Source organism: Berghia stephanieae, chromosome 10, assembly GCF_034508935.2.
Source record: "Berghia stephanieae isolate SIO BIC M18660-M18661 chromosome 10, UCSD_Bste_1.3, whole genome shotgun sequence".
In the NCBI taxonomy this organism is placed as follows: domain Eukaryota; kingdom Metazoa; phylum Mollusca; class Gastropoda; order Nudibranchia; family Aeolidiidae; genus Berghia; species Berghia stephanieae.
Genome location: NC_088369.1, coordinates 29,419,110 through 29,443,049, shown reverse-complemented (window position 1 = coordinate 29,443,049; position 23,940 = coordinate 29,419,110). Strand labels below are relative to the sequence as shown.

The 23,940-nt window shown below is 34.2% G+C and overlaps 1 protein-coding gene across 1 annotated transcript in view; it reads right to left on the bottom strand.

Annotated features, from left to right (window-relative positions):
- The window catches only part of LOC144980630 (peroxisomal ATPase PEX1-like), a 57,635-nt gene that overhangs the window by 5,787 nt on the left and 27,908 nt on the right, over positions 1-23,940 (bottom strand). The window contains exons 9-22 of the mRNA XM_078928310.1: positions 22,138-22,268; positions 21,322-21,445; positions 20,312-20,531; positions 18,511-18,743; positions 17,146-17,316; positions 16,466-16,620; positions 14,060-14,237; positions 12,931-13,109; positions 11,373-11,507; positions 10,353-10,417; positions 9,168-9,227; positions 7,177-7,259; positions 3,705-3,808; positions 2,020-3,285 (exon numbers count right to left, since the gene is read on the bottom strand). Coding sequence (XP_078784436.1) covers positions 2,020-3,285; positions 3,705-3,808; positions 7,177-7,259; positions 9,168-9,227; positions 10,353-10,417; positions 11,373-11,507; positions 12,931-13,109; positions 14,060-14,237; positions 16,466-16,620; positions 17,146-17,316; positions 18,511-18,743; positions 20,312-20,531; positions 21,322-21,445; positions 22,138-22,268 — 3,104 coding nt within the window. The remainder of the gene's footprint in view (positions 1-2,019; positions 3,286-3,704; positions 3,809-7,176; positions 7,260-9,167; positions 9,228-10,352; positions 10,418-11,372; positions 11,508-12,930; positions 13,110-14,059; positions 14,238-16,465; positions 16,621-17,145; positions 17,317-18,510; positions 18,744-20,311; positions 20,532-21,321; positions 21,446-22,137; positions 22,269-23,940) is intronic.

The window sequence follows — 23,940 nt, the reverse complement described above, 5'->3', positions numbered from 1 at the left end:
CACTTGAACAGTTTTAGACTTTTATCCAACAAATCTTAGTCATTATAGACGTAAATGATATTTTGAGTTCACGTTTTTTGTTTGTTTTTTTTTGTTTCGTTTTTTTTTTTGGTTTGTTTGTTTGTTTTTTTGGGGTTTTTTTTTTTTTTTTGGGGGGGGGGGGGGGGTTGTTTTTGTTTTGTTCTGTTTTTGTTTTGTTTTTTGTTTTGTCCTTTGTTGTATTTTTTCTTTTGGGGGGTGGAAGCGGTTGGGTAAGAATTTCTGATAAAGAAATAGTGTTATTAGTATAAGGGTTTTTTGAAGTGAGTGGTGAACAGAGAGTAAAGAAAAACAAAATCTCTTTTTTTTTAAATATCCCTTTGTAAACCGAGATTCGCAATAATAATTTCCCATCTCTTATTTTGCACAATCTAGTGATTTCTTTTGCCATGTTAGTTTTAAATTATTTCACTCAAAATTAATTTTCTCATCAAGGGGACGTAACAATGAATAGTACAGAGGCTCGGCATATGTCCCATTCATTCCCCCTTCTCTCTCTCTCTCTCTCTCTCTCTCTCTCTCTCTCTCTCTCTCTCTCTCTCTCTCTCTCTCTCTCTCTCTCTCCTCCCCTCCCACTTCATATCCCCTTTTAGATTCATCATGCGCTGGAGATCTTCAATCAAAATAGAAACTGTCAGGCTTTCGGGCAATAAGAATATATTTTGCTTGAACTCCAACTTAAGCCTGCTGCAAAAGATTGTCTCTTCTTGACAACCCTTTGGTTAGTTTCTGGGTCTCTGAGCCATACATAACTGTCTCTTCTTGACAACTCTCTGGTTAGTTTACGGGTCTCTGAGCCATAAGCAATTTTCTTATTGACAACTCTTTGGTTAGACTTCAGATCTCTGACCCATACACAATTGTCTCTTCTTGATAACTCTTTGGTTAGTCTCCAGATATCTGACCCATACTCAATTGTCTCTTCTTAACAACCCTTTAGTTAATCTCCAGTATCTGAGCCATACACAATTCTCTCTATATGAGCTGTAGATGGTCCAAAATAATGCTGCCAGATTGGTCTTTCAAAGGCTGAGGTTTGACTCTGCTACACTTCTCTTTCGAAGATTACATTGGCGGCCTGTTGAGAAAAGGGTCAAATTCAAAGCATGTGTCCTAGTTTATCGTTGTCTGGAAAACAGTGCCCCTCCCTATCTCACAGAACTCATAAAGAAATGACCACCAGACTTTGCGTTCCTCCAATGACACCGTTTGCTATCCCACGCATTTGTACAAAGGCAGGAACAAGGTCCTTCTCTCATTTTGGTCTGTCTGTATGGAACACCATTCCACAGAGCATCTGGGAATCCAAATCATTGTCTGTGTTGAAATCATTTCTTTTTTGATGTCATGTACCTTCTATATTGTTTTGTGTTGATGTAAAACGCCAAGAGCCTCATGATTGAGGATACAATGCACTCTATAAGAGTCTGTTCTTTTTCTTCTTCTTCTTCTTCTTCTTCTTCTTCTTCTTCTTCTTCTTCTTCTTCTTCTTCTTCTTCTTCTTCTTCTTCTTCTTCTTCTTCTTCTTCTTCTTCTTCTTCATTATTATTATTATTATTATTATTATTATTATTATTATTATTATTATTATTATTATTATTATTACTATTATTATTATTATTATTATTATTATTATTATTATTATTATTATTATTATTATTATTATTATTATTATTATTATTATTGATGATGTGGGGTTTTTTTTTTTGGTTTGTTTTTAATTCTTTTTAGAAACCATAAATGTGTTTTCAAACTTTATTAGAAAAACTAGTTGTTCAATGATTGGGTAGTGTTGTTAATAGCACAACTATCAAGAGTGTATAAGTATAAGGTTTGATTCCCAGCCAAGAAAAATTTATCAAAAAAAATAATTTCTTGTATGTTTAACCTGATTAACTGGACACTGCATTACATTTTACATTTTAACATCAGTATCTGCTCAAATCTTTCATTAATAATTGTCAAAATTGTCCTACTTACCATAGCAAGGTACCTGGCCTCATCTTCAGGTGACAGTGTAGCTAGACCATGCTCCAGAGATGTGAAAACTGTCACTGGTTTCTCTATACCAGCCTTAGATTTATTTCGACCATCAACAACATCTAGAGTTTGAGCTGGGTGACTCTGAGTCCTTTCATAGCTCCTCTTCCTCTGACTGTGTGGAGGGTAAGTCAAAGACGGGTCTGGAAGGTTCATGGAAGAACTAACTTTCATTTTTCTATCCTCCATTTTCTTAGAACCCCGGCTGGCTTTGATTATCACTGTTTCTTCACATACTTCATCTTCATCATCACCTTCATCTTCATCATTATCACCTCCGTTTTCAACATGAAATTTAAAAGATGGCACAGATATTTTGGTTTCAATATTTTCTTCCCAAATTATTTCATGCATGTCATGATCTTCTCTCTTTCCCCCTTCAAAGATTTCAGGTAAGATGGGAGAAGTAGCCTCTAAACCGTCTCCCCCTCCTTTTCCATTGGATTGATGAATTGGAGATGATGTTATTGGAACCCAAGATGAAGATCGATCAGACGAGGATTTACTTTGTTGAGAAATAGGCGACAATGCACCATCTTTGTAATCAAATCCATCATCATCTTCATTATCATTGTAAACTCCACTATTTGGAAAGAATCCATCAACATCAAAACCAACTGAGTGTATTGGGGCACGAGTAAGAATGCTTCTATTCACCTCAGGCATCAATGTGTTTTCATCCAATATCTTCCTGGAAATATCACCAGCCTCTTCCTGGTCTTGATCAGTGTCTGATGCCAACAAATTATTTATTCCTTGCAGCAATTTCTCCTTTGCTTCTTTTGATATCGCTGCTGCAAATTTATTTTCTGTAGTAACTTCACTTGATGCTGTAGAATCTTCTGACGTTCCACTGGCTTTTCTATTATAAGCAAAATCTGAAGCTTTTGTCGGAGAGTTTTTCTCAGACAAGGACTTTTCTCTAGCAATTGACAACTTATTATGAAAATCTTCACTAAATAATTGGGTTGCCTGCTTGACAGCTGGACAATGATCATCATCCCCTTTGATTCTGACAATCGTTTCATCTAAGATAGGTTCCATTCTGGCATTTTCATGAATAGCTTTAAGCTGGGCATTGTAAAGGAGTGCCTTGAGGTCAGCCCCTGTAAAGAAATGGCACATGGAAGCAATCTCCTTGAACTCCACATCCAATCCAAGGCACATTTTCCTCGTGAGAGCTTCCAGAATGTAATATCTCTCCTCCTGTCAATGAAAAATATGTATATATATACAAGTTTAAAAATACAAAAAAAAACTTCTAAAAAACTACTACTACTACTACTACTACTACTACTACCAAAATAATAATAATAATATTATTATTATTATTATTATTATTATTATTATATTATTATTATTATTATCATTATTATATTATATTACTATTATTATTATACTATTATTATTACTTATTTTATCCATTATTATTAATACTACTACCCCCCCCCCCCCCCCCCCCCCCCCCCCCCCCCCCCCCCCCCCCCCCCCCCCCCCCCCCCCCCCCCCCCCCCCCCCCCCCCCCCCCCCCCCCCCCCCCCCCGCCCCCGTCCCCACTCTCTCAATCCTTATTTATTCGACAAAATCCTTAAAAGTGCTCATAAACATAAGCCAGACAGCTTTACCTCATTTGGAACAGGACATTGCAGAGACTTGTCCAATCTCCCAGGCCGTAGGAGGGCAGGGTCTATTAGGTCTGGACGGCTAGTGGCTGCCAAAACGTACACACCTATTGATTATAACAGGAATATTACATACAATATACAAATGAGATTTAAGGTCCCATTTTTTATTCTTCATCTTCTTCCTTTGAACTGCAAGTCAACTTTGGTGTAGTCATCCCAGATTTAATATTAACTCATTCAACACATTTTCACAATTTCCCACAATTTCAATGCCATTATATCAGGTCTATAAAACGTTCAACATCATTCACTTCTATTGCACTTTGTAATAACTTGTTTTGTTTTTAAGGATTTTACAGCGCGTATGACACATTAAGAAGGAAATGGGAAAGTAAAAAGTTCTAGAATTACAAATCAAGCTCCTAAGAAAAAGTAAGACAAGGGGGAATTAGTTCAAATAGGAAACAGATGTACATTCCAAGAGTACACCATCAGTGTACTTAGTTTGATGTCACCTAGATGTTTCATCCTGACACAAGCACAGGTCCCCACTAAGAGGGACACACAATGTTTAAAAATCATATATGCATATGTAAAACAAAAAATAATACAGTGCATAACAGAGGGATGATTTACAAGACAAAAAATATAATCTCCTAAAACTCTAACTACACATTTGACTGTTTCCCTCCCGTCAGTGTATCCGGCCAGGGCCAGGACAAAACCGAGTAATTTCACTCCAAGACAAAGACAGAAAACATGTTGGAAAGCAGATATTATAGGGGGATAGAAGACACAGTTAGTGCCTCTCTGCCCATAATGGGAGGTCAGGAAACCCCACCTACTTGTGACAACATTCCATGATCAAATTGGAGTTGGGAAAAGCCACTGTGCGTGACAATTGAAGTTTGATAGTTGGATCTAAAATTTAAAATTATGTCCCCTAGTTATTGCCAAAGTTGGAGCAGGCTTTATTCTGTACTTTGGTTTATCCACACTTATGATAGGTCTTGATTTACTCACATATATTTTTAAAAATTTAGATACAATATTTATATGACAGTTCTGAGAGAGAGTTGTTAAAACCATCACAACATAAAAATTGGTTCTATTGCACGTGTGTTTGAGAAAAGAAAAAAGACCTCTATGTACGTTAATTCGAATAAACATTGAGTCAACATCTTAAAAAGAAATGTGACTTTTAGCTTGTTTCCTTCTTTGTTCAAGTGTCGGCTAGTAGGGAGATTTCATCAAGTCAGCAAACCTGCCAAATTGAAAACTTAAAATTTAGTAATTTTTATGTTAATTTTTTGTAATTTGACAAGGAAATTAGTAATTTCTGAAATTGTGTACGAACAACCACAATTTGACATTGATGATCACTTCAACATTACATTGTCATGCTTATGCTCTGTAGAAATGCTTTATTATTATTATTAGTATCATCATCATCATCATCATCATCATCATCATCATCATCATCATCATCATCATCATCATCATCACCATTATCATATTCATCATTATTATGATTGTAGTTATTATTAGTATTATTATTATTATTATTATTATTATTATTATTATTATTATTATCATTATTATTATTATTATTATTATTATTATTATTATTATTATTATTATTATTATTATTATTAGTATTATTATTATTATTATTATTATTATTATTATTATTATTACTATTATTATTAAAGTATTACTGAGAATTAAAAATTCGTATTTTTCCATAAAATTTCGTATTTTCGTAAGTGGTCATGTAATTTGTCTAAAATTTGTAAAATTACGAAAAATTCGTAAGATTCGGCAGGTATGTGTTAGTCACACTACACCTACCTGTAAATGCTTGAAAACAGAATAGTAAGAACTTCTTTCAAACTCAAATTTGCTTTAAATATCACTCTTAAAAACAGTAGTGATCAACAAAATTTGGTACTTTGAAAATGAGGCAAACCAGATTAAGATTTTTTTTAACTGTCAGTGGTGAATTCAAAATCAAAAGTTGACAATTAAAATGTAAACAAAAGTCCTTTTCTGGTAACTTTGACTTCATACAATTTCAGTTTTATTCATCACAATATAACTAATATCAAGTATTCCATGGTTGTGGAAAAATAGCGAGTCAAGCTTTTGTAGAAGGCCAAAAATGGCTGCCTGCTGGTTCGACTTGTGTGAACAGTGGAGTTGGCATATATTGACGATGGAGGGGAGTGGGAGACTGGACATGGGAGGAGGCCAGTCACCATACTATAAATAGCCAAGTCAGAGCAGAACATTCCACTTATATTTTTTCTTTAGAACTTTTCAATTTTTGTTTTACTTTTCAAGGAACTGAAGATGGTTGGTGGAACAGTTGTTGACCAATACTGGTGAGTCGGTAATTCCAATCACAGTTGGAGGATTTACATGTCTGACTACTTGATTGAAATTGTAGAGCATTGATCGAGCTGCTCTGCTCTTCGTAGTACCATTTCAATTTATGTTATGTTTGATGTTGTGGCTGGGTCCCAAATTGTGCTGGCGTTTTCCATTATAGATTGAACTATTGCTATGAAGCAGCTTGCTTTAATTCCTTTTGAATGGGAGATTTATGATAGGTATTGACATACTTGCCTATATTTTTTAAGTAATACTAAGCTGCTATAAACTGTGGACTGTAAAAAGTAATAAACAAAAATTAATAATTAAGCTTCAAAAAAAGAACAAAATACCAAACACGGAACATTTCGGGCTCAAAACCCTTCTTCAGTCAACAACAAAAAACAATGAAAACAAATACATTACTAAAACATATGTATTACAAAGTTCTGAATATTTCTCTGTCGTCAACTGGTTTATTATTGGCATTTTGTTCTTTTTTGAAGCTGTTATATTCTTTTTTGCCTATATTGTTGAGATTTTTAGACACAACATTTATATGACAGTTGTGAGAAAGAGTTATTAAATCATCACACAGTTTAAATTTGTTCTATTGCATGTGTGTTTGAGTTGCATGTTTGTTTGAGTTGTATGTGTGTTTGAGTTGCATGTGTGTTTTAGAAAAGAAAACAAAACGAACTCTGTGTGTTAATTTGCATAAACATAGAGTCAACATTTTAAAATCAAATTATTTGTATATACTTTTATCAAAGTTGTGTCATTTCCATTCAATATTTTTTTCTTTCATCCAAAATTGCAATAACAATTCAACGATAACAAAAACAAAGATAACAACAATAACAACAACAACAACAACAACAACAACAATAACAACAACAACAACAACAAAATAACAAGAAAGAAAGAATAATAAAACTTCAATTTACAAAATTTGACGTAGGTTTGATAAGTCAAATTGTTATGGGCTCATTGTTACTGTGGAAATAATCTCAAACCAAATCACAATAGTCCATTATAACAATGTTAAATCAAGCCCATCATTGCATGCAAATAAGTGCAATTAGACAAAAACCTTTACCTTCCAGTCCCTCAACCCCATCAAGTTGAGTCAGAAATTGATTGACCACTCTGTCTGTCACTCCAGTGCTGTCATGGCCCCGTCTGTGAAGTAAGAAAAAAAAAACATTTAAAACTACACCTTCTTTCAATCCACCTTTTCTCACCATGAGTAATTGGAGCTAAGATGGCAGCAGCTTCTGATGGTATCACACTACAATTTTATGACAGTCAATCCAAGGGGCTAAATCATTACTGCATTCTTGTATAGTTGCTAACCCGTCCATCAGCCACATCATAATACAATGTTCAACCAGATGCTCTACAGTTTCAGGTTCTTTGCCGCAACATTTACACAACATTTACGTGCAGGATAGGTGGAAAGCCTTCACTGATGAAGCGTGACCGCTGTTAAGACATGTTCTACACAGAAACGAAAATATTGCCTGAGCGGTAACTTAGTCTAGGGTGATACCAGTCAATTTATGCTCACTTTTATTTCTTTGTTATGGCATCGCAATGAGCTTAAACCCAAATTGCTTTAGTTTGTGATATTCATCAAAATTTCTTGTTTTGATCCATAAGTATTTGATGCCAGTGCTTTTTATAATGATAGTGATATTTCAATCCTAAAAAAACGTTTTCCTGCATTTTACAATGCACTAATTTTCCAATAAAAAAATTGAATTCTTCAATCAATAGCATAGAACAACTTTTAATCTTCAACAAAGAGAATCATTTATAATTGGACTATAAGTTGCTAAAATTCCCTCTGAGCATAATAAAATTGAATTTATGAGGATTTTTTAAAGTTCATCTAGTCATGAAGCACACTCAAGAAATTCATGATAAACATTTAAATGAACTGTGTAGGCTTTGTAGAAAAGTCAAGAAACACACAAGAAAAGAAAAAGAATCTCAAAATGTTATTATATTATTTAAAACTAGATCAGAATATCATCTTTAATGTAAACAAAGTCTTCAAAAATTAATGACCTGCCACTTGAAATACATGGTATTAACAAAAAATGAAAAAGATAAATGTATGGATAGATAAACTGACAGAGGGACAGAGATAGATAAATAGATAGACAGATAGATGGATGAATGGATGGATGGATGGATGGATGGATGGATGGATGGATGGATGGATGGATAGATAGATAGATAGATAGATAGATAGATAGATAGATAGATAGATAGATAGATAGATAGATAGATAGATAGATAGGTAGATAGATAGATTTATTAAAATGAGAGAGAGAGAGAGAAAGAGAGAGAGAGATAGAGAGAAAGATAGAGATAGACAGATAGAGAGAAAGAGAGAGAGAGAGAGAGAGAGAGAGAAAAAGAGAGAGAGAGAGAGAGAGAGAGAGAGAGAGAGAGAGAGAGAGAGAGAGAGAGAGAGAGAGAGAGAGAGAGAGAGAGATGTTTGTTTTATCGTGTTTTCATCAAATTATGGAGGGGGAGGGGGTTAAAATAATCTACAAGTGTGCGAAGGCTAAGAAACAGGGGAGGAGAATTAAATAGCTGACAGTTGACCAATCTCATTGGTCAATATGTTTCCAATTGATTGACTTTCACTTCTTATGAAACAAATGTCTTTCTATAACTATCCCTACCAATTCTTTGCTTTGCCTAACCTCCTCCCCTTTCTTTATATCTACCTCAATCGCTCTCTCTCTCTCTCTCTCCTGCGTTCACACATTCAAACACAATAAACACACACGCACAATTTATAAAGGCTTCAATATTTACTCTTTTTTTCCCTCCTGCCCTCTTAAATGCACAAGCGCCCCCCCTCTCTCTCTCTCTCTCTCTCTCTCTCTCTCTCTCTCTCTCTCTCTCTTGTGCGTGTATGTGTGTGTGCACTTGTGTGTGTGTGTGTGTGTGTGTGTGTGTGTGTGCGAGTTTCTTTTCCTTCCTCTCTCATCCTCTTTCTTGATATTTCTCTTTCTGTCCACTTTATCTTATGCTATTCAACATGAAATAAGTGAAAATCTTGTGACTTACTTTGGGGCGATGGAATCAAATTCATCAAAGAATAAGATGCATGGTTTAGCACTTGTTGCTCTGGAGGGTAAGAGGGTATAGTTATGCCATAGTACAATTTAAATAGATACATTTTTAAACTGTCATAATCATCATAATTTCTCTCCTTTTGGGATCCTATCAAATTGGAAATGATCATGATCAATTACAAGTGCTATAACTATGAAGCCATCTTCTTCCTGAACAATACTTTTTTTTTGCATAGTCATTTAGCTTAATTTTAGTTTACTATTTCTTTTCAACATATTTGAAAGTATATAAAGGGCAGCACCTCTATTTATATGTCTCTTTCATAGGACTACATATAACCAAAGCCATCACAACTCCTCAAATCAAAAGTTAAAATACAAAGGTAGGAAAGGGATTCAAGGACCAAGGGTGAGTGATTTCAATTACCATTTAATTGCCTTCAATCCGCTTAAAATCATTGATCTTCATCCACAGTCTGATATGAGGGTCAGACAAAGACAAAAAACAATCTCCCGGAGTATAAAGCAATGACTCATGACACTTGAAATTCTAGGAAGTTGACCGAATAAATGTTATAGCTTAATTGGAATTTTCAATTTTCTTTAAGTTAACAACTTTATTTATTTTCATTTTTATTTTTGGTGGAGATGCACATAATTTTTGTAGATGGAGGTTGCAAAAATATCAATATTTCTGACCCTCTGGATTGAGACAATATTAAGTTGGTATTTTTCAATTGTGGGTTTACTTTTATACCTATGCGAAGCTTATTTCTTGAGAGACAAAATATAAAACAAGTTACAATGACAAAATTTGGTAAAATGCATACAAATCTATTAAATGTACAACTAAAAATGAAACAACTAAAAAAATATTAACATTACACATATCTACAGAATAGTCACAATTTAGGAATTATCTATCTTCAGATATTTTTTTTTTTTAAATGGAGCTTTCATATAGTGCAATATCCATTAAACGTGCTCAAAGCTCTTTACAAGGATTCCCTGGACAATAGCAACACTTAATATGTAGGACGAGACTATATACTTTGTTCATCCATAATTTGTGAGAAAAAACAACATTAATAAACTGCATCGACTCATTGGGGAAAGCCCTATTGAATGGGTGTCTTTTTTAAATTTTAGAACCTTATTTTTTGTCAAAAGAAATTACCTGATAAAGAGGTCTCGGACTGCTTGTTCACTAGCTCCAATGTATTTGCTTAAAAGTTCAGGACCCTGATTAAAAATAATAGAGTTAAGACTCATTTTTTTAAGAAAGCAAACATCAAATTGGTTTTAAAATATCATGGCCTGCTCATGTTTTATAATTCCCACATCGAGCTGCCGAATTGGGATTAAAGAATGTGTATTTCTTTTCTTCAAAGATAAAAAAAAAAGAGTGAGATTCAAGTAAGAGTTAATTGTAGGATACAAAGTACAAAACATAAGCAGGTATGTTCAATTTTAAGTATAATAACTTTCAAAGGTCAAAGAAAATTCAGTTTAAGCCAAGATTAAAAAGTAAAAGAGTTAGTTGAGAATGCGTTTTGTCGTTACAAACCAGTTTGCACATTTTGATAGGGAACAATTATTACATTTTTGACAAGGTCTCTCAAACATTCATTTCTATTCTCTGTAAAATGCCCAGATATACATCCATATGTGAGAAATTGAACATGTTTTATAAGATATTTACATGGACAACAGTTTCACAGTCCTGCATACATGTAGCACTGTTCACATGAACTCACAAGAATTTTATCCCCATTATGATAACATTTTTAGTGAATGCAAAACAAGAACGGATATTCAATCTCTCTACCTAATACAGCTGAGAAACACGGGGCCATCCTTGCTGTCTTCCTAATCTGGCACCAGCTCATTATTTTACCTAAAATAAAGGAACATCTTTGAAGATAAAGTTTCGAAACAGAAAGAAGAATTTTTTCTGGCAACAAAGACAGCTTTGGGGAGCTGGAAAAGTGATTCTCAGAGTGTGTGCTTGGACAACAGTGGTGACAATGTCAAATATCCAATCTGTGATAAGCACTTTTGGTCAAAATTTTATTGTGGTATGTTTTATCTTGTACCTGTTTTACATATTCCAAACAGCAAACTTTTCCTACATTTCATAGGTTTGCAATCAAATAAATAATAAGTTAATTGATTATCAATATTTTTTTTATCCCACCTTGATACTAATAAAGTTGAGTCCACATTCCTTGGCTACTACACCAGCCAGCAGTGTCTTGCCAGTCCCAGGAGCCCCATACAACAAGATGCCTGATCTCAGTCTTAGAGGGCAAGAACTGAACAGGCGAGGATACTGAGGATGTTAAGAAAATTAGAACAAAGATATTATTTTAAAATATATTGAGTAAAAATTAGTATTGCATAAAAGATAAATACAAATTTTAACAATTCAACGAGCGAACATAATTTCAAAATTCATAATGAGAATGAAATTCAAATATCTGGCTTTAAAATTGTAAATTCTTAAAGCAATGCTACCATTTTCAATCCAAAATTTAGCAATTGAAAATAACAAGTGAAAACTAAAACATCAATATTACCAATAGGCAATTTTGAAGGAAGAAACATGGGTCTGAAAATGGGGTTGCCATGACTAAAATCTAAACAATAAAATGAAATAGGGGAATAGATTGATGTTCTACATTAAAATCAGGGAGATTATTTTGTTTATGATTTATATCAACATAGATAACAATAAATGAATTTTTTCAAACTTTGCTCTATATGAAATCCATCAATATCGGGTGTGACCTCTTTCAGCTTTGAGAACAGGCTGACACAGTCTGCTCATTGATCTTATCACACACTTCATTTGCTTCTGGGGTAATTCAACCAGCATTTCATAAGAGCTATACGCAATTCATTAACATTATTTACATGTTATTTACATCTTCAATTAAATTAAGGTCTGGACTTAAAGTAGGCAAAGAAAGACTGATAAATCATTATCATTCCAGTAACTGATGATAAATGACTGCAGTGTGTAGTCTCGCATTGTTGTATTGAAAGTTTTGCATATCCCTTTGTTGTTGAAAAAATGAAATTATGTGAGGTTGAATGATTTCACCACAGTAATGATGAACTGCCATGGTGAGGTAAATAATGACAAGTTCTGTTTTGAATTGCTCAGAAATTTCTTCCCATACTATGATACTGACAGATCCAAATTGGTTGATCTGTTTCATAAAATTGTCTTCATCATGACATTGTAATCGTTAGCTGAGAATATTGGAAGTTGCCAGGCATTGTTTGGTCGATGATTAAAGTGAAAAAGTATTATGGCTTACTTTGAGGTTTTGATTTAAGAATTAATGATGTCATTGCAATCGGCACATGAATCGAAAGACAATATCTTAACCTACATCCTGATTGAAATTGTGCATGATTTCTATCCTTTTCACTACAAATCAACATTTTAAAATACTTCAGAATTGTTCCAGTGTGGTAAATTTGGTCATATTACCTATTTCGAACAAAAACAATAATATTTTAATATTTTCAGTTTTCCTCTAAAATTTTAATGTTAACTAAAAACACGTTACAAAAGGGAACATGTTTGTGTTCTTTGATTAAAAAAAAAATCTTAGACTAAAGAAAAATATCTAAATTTGGCCCATTTGACCAATTGTGTCTCCAAAGTAACCAATATATTACATCTATGTGGCAGGTCTGTAATATGCAAAATCATGAAGATTAGAATGTAAAAAGAATTGTACCTTTGCCGGCCACCTTAGTGTCTCCTCTAAAGCCTTTTTGACATCTTCCAATCCACCTACGTCAGACCAACCAAGGTCTCCTGCTTTGTGAAGGGTCACCCCTCGGATGGACACTGGCTTGAAGTTGTCCTGAGCCTGCTCAAAGTCCTCCTGGGTCAGAGTGATCTTACCTAAATGAGCTGGATGACAAAGTAAATGATGATGATGATGATGATGATGATGATGATGATGATGATGTCAATGATGATGATAATGATGATGATGATGATGATGATGATGATGATGTCAATGATGATGATAATGATGATGATTCAGCTTCCTGCCCGTCATTGGAAGGACTAAAAAAAACACGCTTCAAGTAAATTTTTTTTCAAAAAACACTTTTATCATCACAAATAATAATAATAATAATAATAATAATAATAATAATAATAATAATAATAATAATAATAATAATAATAAATATCTATAGCGCATCCATTTAAAAGTGCTCTGCAGTGCTTTACAATTGACTCAAATGCACAGCCAGCCACCCACACACACAGGCCCAAACATATGTATGTTAAAAATAAATAATTTTTTTTAAAAATTAAAATTTAAAAAAATATATATTTCAAAATCAATAATAAAAAGCCCTGTACAATAATTCAGTCTTAAGGTGCTTCTTAAATGTTAGAACACTAGGAGCAGATTTTGTTCGAAAACTGAGAGTTCCACAGACGTGGAGATGTGCAGTTAAAAGTTTTTGGTGAAAATTATTAATGCAGTTTATTTCTTTATTTCCAAGCGATTCTGATGATCTTAAGACATCGCTAGGTGTATAGACTTCAATAAGGTCTTGTAAGTAAGAAGGGCCTACATTAGTAAAACATTTAAAGGCGTATAAAAGAATTTTGTACTCTATTCTGTAGTGAACAGGGAGCCATGAAGGTAATGTAGAGTAGAAGTAATGTGCTCTCTCGAGTTTTTAAGAGTAACAAGAAAGAGAGTGATTCTCTATTATACTTGGGGACTGAGTGAAGACTAGTTTAAAATCAGGTGGGAAATCAAAATCAATCACATTCAACTTTTTAAACAAAATTTTAGAAGAAAACAGGGACTGCAGTTGGGCATGGTCAGTAATCCTTACCGTCCCTGTCACATATAAGTCTGTTGTGAACAGCCCTGTTGATCAACATCTCTAAATCTCGAGCTACATAGCCTTCTGTCTTGGAGGCCAGAGGTCGAAGGTCAACTGTCTTGAGAGTTTCAATGGAAACACTACTGTGCTGTTGTAAAATACAAGTCAGGATCTTTTCTCTCCCTTCCTATTGGAAGAATTAAGATTGGATTCAAAGTCAATTTTATAGAAAGAAAATGAAAGCCTGATTCCCAAGCTGCTGTACTCTAAAAAAAACCACATTATTAACATTTTAATATCGATCAATATTTGAAGGGCGAGATTTTTAGCCCAAATTTTTTTAATGTGATTTTTTAGAGAACAACAGCATTGTAACTAAGGAGGCCAGCAGAAAGAAAAAAAATAATTGGTAAACTATTCTCTCAGATTTCCGATCGACTACACCAGTAAAGGATAAATAACATTGAAATTCACCTCACTCATCCTCATGGATAATTTTTCTTTGATGTTTATTTCAAAAACAGAAAGAGAAAGCTCAGGCATCAGCATTGTGAGCATCGGGTATAAAATTTCTTACTTAAGAAAAAAACGAAATGCTGACAGCGGGACTCAAACCTATTCCACCAAGGTAAAAGTACAATGCCTCATCCAACCAGTCATCTTGCTCATGAATTAGTAATCTATCATCTATGAGTTACCACCTTTTTTTGAACGTGAAGACATAATTACATGCCCAAAGCTAGAAAGCGTAAAAAAGATTGAACAAGAAGTTGACATAACAGTTTGAACGAAGAAAAAAAGATATTTCATGGAACAATAAAGCAAATACTGTCATGCCATATCAGTGAATTGGGATGCTGCTTAATTGGAATGATTTCTGTGTAAAAGTGCTGTTCCAATTAAGCGACTTGCATGATACATACTTTTGTAGGTGGGCAGGGTCAGTACCAAAAAGGAGGCAGGTATTTTTATCACAGATTTCATTGACTCATTTTAGGTCTACTGTGAGCTGCCAACTTGCCCATTGCGCAATGCAGACTAATGACAATTGGTTCACGAGGTCAAATAATGACATTTTTGTGAAGTGTTACTGTAGATTTATATCTTTTTTTTTTTTTTTTATTAAATTGTGAATTTATATGAAGTACTCAGGTCATATAAGACCCAAGTTATGAGATTACAGCCTGGTTCCCACCCTCGCTTGAATCCAGTGATTTCTGAATTTTCATACTTGCCCCTTATTGCCCATGTGGAACCGACCATGAAACCACTTTACATGTGCTTATGGATTGCCCACTATACAACGTGCAACGTTCGAACCACTGGGTCAACCCTACAACACTCAACACAAAGCTCTATGGTGAGGCTGAGGACCTAAAGCGGACCACAGACTTCATAGCAGATATCGGACTGCAGCCATAGATGCCCATCAGAGGAATGAAGAAGAAGAAGAAGATACTTGCCTTATTTATTCATATTACCTTTTTAAAACTTATTTAGGTTTCATTCCTTGCTTACAGCTTATATCACACATAAATGGTCGTTTTTAATAATTCTTGTATGATAATAATAAATAGCACTTATCATAGAGTTATACCCCATTTACAAAGCACAAAGCACTTTACATTGACATGTAGATATTAATTGAAATCAACAAATACATGAACAAACAAATCCCAAACTGGGAACAAGAGGATTTTAGGTTATTTGTTTAAAGTTTGAAGGGATGAGGATGATCAAACACTGTTCGGGAATTCCAACATCAAGGAGTGAAAATTTGAAAACAAAAGCACTGGCAAATTTACCTAATAAGTAGTTCATTTGAAACATTTCCAAAATTCTGATAAGAATTGACTTTACAACAAAAATAAAATGATATGGATGACAACAAAATTTATACAGCACAGATTTTGTAAACAGGCCTCTACTGTCAAATATGCAAAACAGGGAACTTTAGAGTGGGATTGCCGTTACAAGTGAAAAATCAAAGATGTCACAACCCCTTGCTTACGTCTAGTCACTTTGTCATGCCATAATTGTTTTAAATTTTCACTTGCTTCCTACAAACTGTGGTAATACCATATAATCACGTTTTGTTATTCAACCATAGACCATTCCAAAGCTGCAGGATGAAAAGATAGATAATTTACTTATTTGTTTCTTGGAAGAGGAGAGTTGTGGCAAATTTATCCAGTCCCAAAATTACCCACCTCTACCCTAATACTAATAGTACAAATTGATATAAAAAGTGGTCTTTCAGAACCAGAAGGACCATGAAGATGGTTTATTCCTCGTTCTGTTCTGTTAAAGAAACAAAAAATAATTGCTTGTTACACCAGTCTATCTTAAAGCATTTTTGGGGACTTTTCACTTGGGCTTATTTCTAATCTCCAAGTCATAGAAAAAGCAGCTTACCTTGTCTGGTGACCCTATATTGAGAGTAACCTGGAAGTAGTGGACACCGCTGTAAGACACAAGAGTTGGGTGAAGACTGTTCTTGGAGGAAGCTGTAGCAATGACAGCCAGACGACTGTTATTTTCCATCTCATATTTTATCAGGCCTTGGAGGACTACAAAAGGAGAGACAAAAAATGAGACTACAATAAAACACTTTTTTTTTTGCTTCTTTAAAAAAGAAAATGATGATAATAATAAAAATAATTGGTGTTATGCATTAAAGTAAAATACTCACATCTCCAGCCGGATATAACAAAACTATGTGTAATCTTAAATGTTTATGGTCTGATTGATATAATTTTAGCTCACTCAATGCAGGTGTGAATGAATATCTGGCTTCAGGTAATAATAGACATTGTAAAAAAGGCACTTGACAGGTGACTCGAAATGTATGAAATAGAAAAGTGGTACAATATGGCCTGCTGGGGGAATAAATCAAACATTGTGAAGTGCATTGAGCATGGTTAATCTGTTAGCCTTTTGCAAAGACGCTACTTCAGAGGTTAGATCAACCGGGCCATCAATATTTATTTATTGATTTATTTACTTATGCATGAATTTATCTCTTTATTTTTATTTTTTTTATTTATTTATTTCCTACTTAACAACTCTCAATTTTATCTATTTTGATGAGTTACCTTGTGAATTTTTTGCAGCATACAAAGCTTCTGAATTCATCTCCCCCTCTGGTCCTGTTGATGCAGGGACTATGACATCCAAGTTATCAAACACAATGACAGATGGCTCTCTCCAGGCAGCTTCATCAAACACAGACTCTAGAATTTTCTGTATATGTGCCACTGTTTTTCCTGAAAGACGGTAATTAAAACAATGTGAAAAGTGGTAGTTGAAATAAGACTTATTTATCAAACACCACTGATAAGGTTTTAAAACTTTTATTAGGTACTATTAAAAAATGGTGATTGACAATTTAGTATCTGATACTTACCAATAACTCTTTCTCTCTTAAGAAACTAAAAACTCTTTTGAGCATATTTAAAGTTCAATTCTTCAATTTAGAATTATTTTTGGTGTAAAACTAGACACCTCAATATTTGTTATCTCTAATTCATTAACCCTGATTTTCATATAAGTGTTTGAAGAAGCTTTACAGGACTTGCAATACTTTTAGGTAATTTCAGTGTCAATAAAAAGGAAGCGAGTGGATCATGGAATAATCAAAAGGTTCAGATCTAGCTAGCAAGCACCAAAGAAAAACGCAAAAGAGAGAGGACTAATTTATTAGGGATCAGAAGTAGACCCAAAAGCAATTCAAGATATCCTTGTAACTAGTCTGAAACCATCTAAAAAGTCCACACTGACACTGGGGAATCAAAGGGATACACTAAAATGATTACAAAATATTGGATACACTAAAATGATTACAAAATAAGTATTATATCAAAAACCTAACAATAACTTGGTCTATAATCGAGAGATGATGTACAGCGGGAAAAAATATATCATCTCACACCTTCTCTGCAAAAGATTCCAGTGAGGGGTGAAACAAAACCAACTGGTACCATTCTAAAACAAAGACAGAGTCATGGTGAAAGAAAAGATGATTTAGAGAGATACAGATAGAGATACAGATAGCAAAGCTGTAGACTGATGAAGAAACCATCAGTCCACAGGGTCCAATATTTTCCCACCTTTAGAAAATTCCATCCATCATACATGGTGTTTTAAAATACCTAAAAATTGAAAAGCCCTCGTTTTAAATACAATATGTAAATTAAATGAGAAATCAATTGAGAGGCGACTCAATGTCTTTTCCCCCCTCTTCATCTTATCATTTCCCTAATATTCTCATTCTGACTTTAGATCATGGTTTCATTTTCCCAGAATAAAAACTAGCTTGTCATCCATTACTTCCAGGTCGAATCCCAAATCTACTAGACTGAAATGGCTAGATCGGTTGCTTCACCTGATTCATTTTGGCTCTTTGGAACACAAAAGATTAAGTACCTACTATAATGGATTATGAAAGAAAACCGAATTACCTCTGAGAGACTTGCAGTCCACCAGTTTGATGTGGGCCATGGTAGGGATTTGGGACAGTTTACGACACAGGCCCTTGGCCAAGGATGATTTGCCACATCCTCTTGGCCCTGTAATGAGTAGGGAGCCATTACAAAGGCCTCGTCGGGGCCGGAATGTTTCCTGACTGAGTGGTCTGGACCCAACACAAGCCTGAAGAAATGCAAGTCCTTGCTTGGCCACTTTCTCAGTGCCCCTGCAATAATAAATAAATATTTTTTGGTCAAATCTTTCAAAGAAATAATGGTTTCATTCTCAGCTTTAAATGTGTAGATATCAGTCTGGAAGACTTGAAATAGGAAAATAAAATTTGTCCTTATCATAACTTAACAGCTACATATTTTAGATGTAGTGAAAGACGTAAGCAAGGTTTTTTTAAATTCTTTTTTAATTCTTAGAAATTTCAGAATAATTTAACAAAATATAAAATTAAGTTGAATTATTGCAATTGCATATTTTGGGGTAATACAAACCTACCATCTTCAAAATTATATTTTTTAATGTAAATAATGAATCTTTATGTTTTATCATCATCAATATTCGAAGGATCACATCTATTTTGTCCCGATGGCAAAAAAATTTCCACTTTATCTAGCTCAATTCCATGTTCAAAGCGCTTTACAAGGCATTGTTCTGCATCAGGCCAAATGAAATTCAGTTGCCATTTTATACAAGTCATTTGTTAAGTGCCCTTTTCTTCTGGCATTCTTCAAGTATCTGTCACTACAAATAGCCAGTACTTATTCAAACCTGAGTAAAGTGGGCTAATGCCTGCAAAATGCCTTATCCTATATCTTTAATTTCTTTGGTAAAATCATGTGTATCAAATCTGGCATAGAACTTATTGAGATTTTCAGTAAAATTATTTTTTGCTTGACCTTTTTCCACTGGAATTTTTGCTCTACTTACTGTAAGTCTGGCAACCTTTGTCATACCCCTCTGTATAGCTTTTATACCATGCGACTCTTTTTTTTTTTTTATCTCCATTTTGTTTTTGTTATCATTTTTGCATTTGGCCACTTTTTGATCTATTTCTTTTTGAATCAATTTCTTTTTCTCTACATTTTTCCCATGAATGCTCGTTTCTTTATGTTTAGAAGCTGTTTGAAGTGTGCATTGATCCATGGCTTGTTCATTCCACAACATTTTCTAAGGGGGGGGGGGGGGGGGGGGGGGGGGTTGGGTTTTATCATATCATTTGCACAGAATAAAGCATAGGCCCTGACAATATCGGTTAGTTCATGAATGTTTTCACAAGAACATGAAATTGCATTACAGCCAGTTGAATCAAAGCAAGAATTTAATCGCTCTACCCCAGCACTGTCCTATAGTTTTATTTGTTTCTAAATGAGTTAAAGAGAAAATCATAGGAGCACCAATAGCCTGTTTGGCAGAGTACTCACTTTTTATGAAAAAAAATCAGGTATTGATCCCGGGTGAAATTTATATTTTTTTCTGATATCTCTGTCCACTCGGCAATGTTGGAAAGTACTTTATGATAGACTAGTGTACCATCAAACAGGTAACAATTCCTATTGTCCATTTAACACTATAGAAACTGCAATAAACTCTAGCTGCCTAGGCCTTATGGCTATTTTTAAAAAAGAGAAAATCATTAAAAAAAGCATAACTATATTTATCTGAAATAAAAAACAAAATAATATCAAAACATAAATGATGTAACCTTCCCAACCCACACACACACACATACACACACATATATGCACAGAAACACTTAAAGACACAAAGAGCAGATCTCCCTACCCTAGATACTTGAGTTTGACAGTAGGTGGTTGTGTGTCAAAGTCAGAAGCCTTGCTGTAGACTAGTGTAGGGTTGACGACTCCCATCTTGTCCACTTTAACATTGCGCTCCACAGTGACCATCACAGAGTCGATATTTTGCTCACTCAACATACTCACTGCTTTTGGATTGGCCAAGTCATTCTCACCAAAAAAAGTCAGCTGAACTTCAACAGTAAGATCTGGTTGGGATTGTTTTGTTTTTTTAAAAGAACATTTCTATGATTTTCACAAAATGTGGATTGTTATAAAATCATATCAATCTAAATACTCAAACCTCCTTTCAAGGCCCTGATCCAATTTAATTTAAATAACATGAAAATAATCAAACCATTCTATAACGCATTTCTATGATTCACCAAGCTCCATGTGCTAAACAGTTCATAATTTATTAACTAACTATTAACTTCCATGAATACATGGAAAACAATTTCCAATTATTACAAAAGGTACAAGTTGATTGTTATGCACAAGCACTCTTAAAATAAATGCCACAGGCTATTGCCAGACATTCATTCATACCCGAGTCGAGAGGGATGTATGTAGAGTGCCTTGCACAAGAACACAATGCCAGTCAGATTTTTTGGTATCAATGTCACCCATCTATTTAATGACCAAGTTCAATATTATTTGAGTTTCGTGACAAGTCAAGGGCACCATGCAGCTGAGCCAAAGATGCTGATTTGGAGCTTGACTATAATCTTTTATAAACATGATTTTCTTTAGAATGAATTATTTCTTTCAAAATTAAAACACTAACACTCTGTAGAGGTAGAGGAGGAATTACCATGATGAAATTGACAAGCATAATTAAGGGGGTGGGGGAAGCAAATGTGAAACAATGAATTGGTAAATGACACTTTCAGGGAGACAGATGCGCAACCATGATTAAACAACAATAATTTTTTTTAAGGAAACATTAAAAAACAAATTATAAAAATGCAACACAAAATATAATGATTTTTTTTTTACCTTGCCAGACAGGGTACTTGATAAATAGACCCTGGAACAAAATGAGGGGATGGTCAGAATCGGCAATCAGTTTGATGTGGTTCCTAAATGCTTTCTCCAACATCTCATTGGTGACTCTGAATGACTGAAAAGGACACAAGGGTATGGATATCAAAATAAGCTATTACTGGTATTTGTTGGGGGGGGTTTTTTGTTGTTTGTTTTTTTTTCAATAAAGGCAATGCTGTTACCAGCCAGGCAAAGAAATTGATGAGAAAATGTGATAGCCATAGCAAAGAAATTAACGACACATGTAAGAATCCATGAGCCTCCTTCAGGCTAGAATGACGACAGCTTAAAGTTTTCAGAAATATTGTGGTCTTATCAAGTTTGCAAAAATCCAGAGTTGTCTGAAAAGAAACAAAAATTTAATTAAGTACACTAAAAAAGCAGAGCACATGATGGGCCACTCCCCCCCCCCACCCCCCCTCCCCCCTTGTGTACTAAGGAGATGATGAAAGAGATGTGAAGACGCTTTCGAAGAACCCAAGAAATCAATGATTGAAGTACAAAAATGCATTTTGGTCATACTTTCAATTACCTTCTTAAAATCCTCTTTAAAAATGTTTTCAAATTCTGGTTTAAGATAATATTTCATTTACTTGTTTCCAAAAAGAATGATCAAATTTGGAAGTGTTAATAGGTAAATCACGATCACATCATGTGCATAATTATTCCCCTTGAGGATTTTTTATAATCAGTCAGTGTGTACAGCATTTTTCAAAGATATTTTACTTCTCACATTGCCAATGTTTCTGCAAAAAAATGGAACCTTACCACAGATGCCAATTGGTACACCACCACTTTCTTGGGTATGACGATGTCAATGGTGCCTGTCTGCAACCACACAGAACCAGTTGTATCCAGTTTGAGCTGTCTTCGAAGCAAGTCAGGAACAATCAAATGACCTGTTGAAAATACAGTCAATGATAGAGATGTCACCATTCAATTTTTGAAAAAAACATAATTCACTTTGTGAATGATTTTATTTCTAACTGAAATACTGAAATACACACTGTGAAGGCTTAAATTTTTAGTTTTTAAGCAAGGAGGACTTTAGAAAGGAGGTTCGCCCTCGATTTTCAGCCCCCGCTCGTGGGGGCCATTGGTTGGATAACGATTTCAAGCAAAACTACCACTTTTCTGCCTTGGTACAATTTTCTTGAATGCGCAATAATTGATTCTGTCCTTATAATTTCGGTACTTTATAATAAATTGGTTAAATTGGCGACCATAAGTTTTAAATAATATTTCTTATGTCTTGAATGATATGAAAATATACAAAAAGGAGTGAGCTATCAACAATTTTACAGGCAAGTATGAACTATTTTTCTATGATGCCCTCTTACAAACTGAGTGATTGGGTTTGTTATCTTTTTTTGAAATCGAAAGTACGAATCTGATTTCAATACCTTTTAATAACTAGACGTCTATGGCTAATTTATCGAACCAGAATCTCTGAAAAGTGGTAAGTACGAATAATAATTGCGTAATAGTTATTTAAGACATGTTTAGAATTAGCATCTGGCTGTAGTTCCTGCAGACGATAGTTGGACCCATTGTCGTGCTTGCTCTGTCGAGTCGCACAGATATGGTGATCAAAATCAGACTCCGACATCCTGATTTGAATTACTGTTACTTATTTTATTATGAATTATGGCCTGTGGCTTTATATTTATATTTTTTTTTCTATATGGTTAACTGATAAATATTGACTTTATTGTAGAAGTCTAGAGGGACCCTTTACTCGTCACGTCAACTTCACAACTTGAACTTGAACAGTCCTTTCTATTTCTACTACAGTTGCTAGTTAGTGGGTCTGATATCACCATGTCATATTCATATATGATGGAACGTGGACTCTGAATATATAGTTATGCCCATTACGTGGATCTGGTGTTGCTGATATGACTGTCAATCGTATGGGACTAGTAACTAAGACTCTGAATTTTGCCTCATTGATCTGAGATGTTACTGAGTTACTGTTACAGTTACACTCACTCACTCTATTACTATTATCTCTGTGACTATGGAAAGGAATTATGGATTTTGTCTCATTGATCTAAGATGTAACTCTATTAATGAATTCTATGACTATGGAAGGGAACTACGGATCTGATTCTAATGCTACTCATTGACATTGACTGTAAGGAATGAACTATAGTAGTCATATTTTTTATGAATGGCGCATGTTTTTCCAGTTTTTCTCAGATGTCCCTCTATCAAAAGTTGTAAAACTTATTGTCAACCTCCAAATCAATTTCTCTTAACCGAATAAAGACTTTGGCCTGTATTTAATTGTGGTGCCATATCAAAAAAAAAGATTTCTTCTTCACAACCAATAAAAAGACACTTTAAAACCGCTGTCATAAAATTAGAGATTTTACACTGTTAAATATGTAAACAGTTTCGCACCATAAAGTAAGAGATGAATTCATCATTTTTCAAAAAAATATTGTGACACGGTAGTTCCGGCTAGTGGTTATGAGTTCACATCATACTATTTTCCGAATAAAAGCAAAACACATTAACTGTTATAAAGTAACAACTTATGTAGTTTGCATCCAATTTTGACCTTAT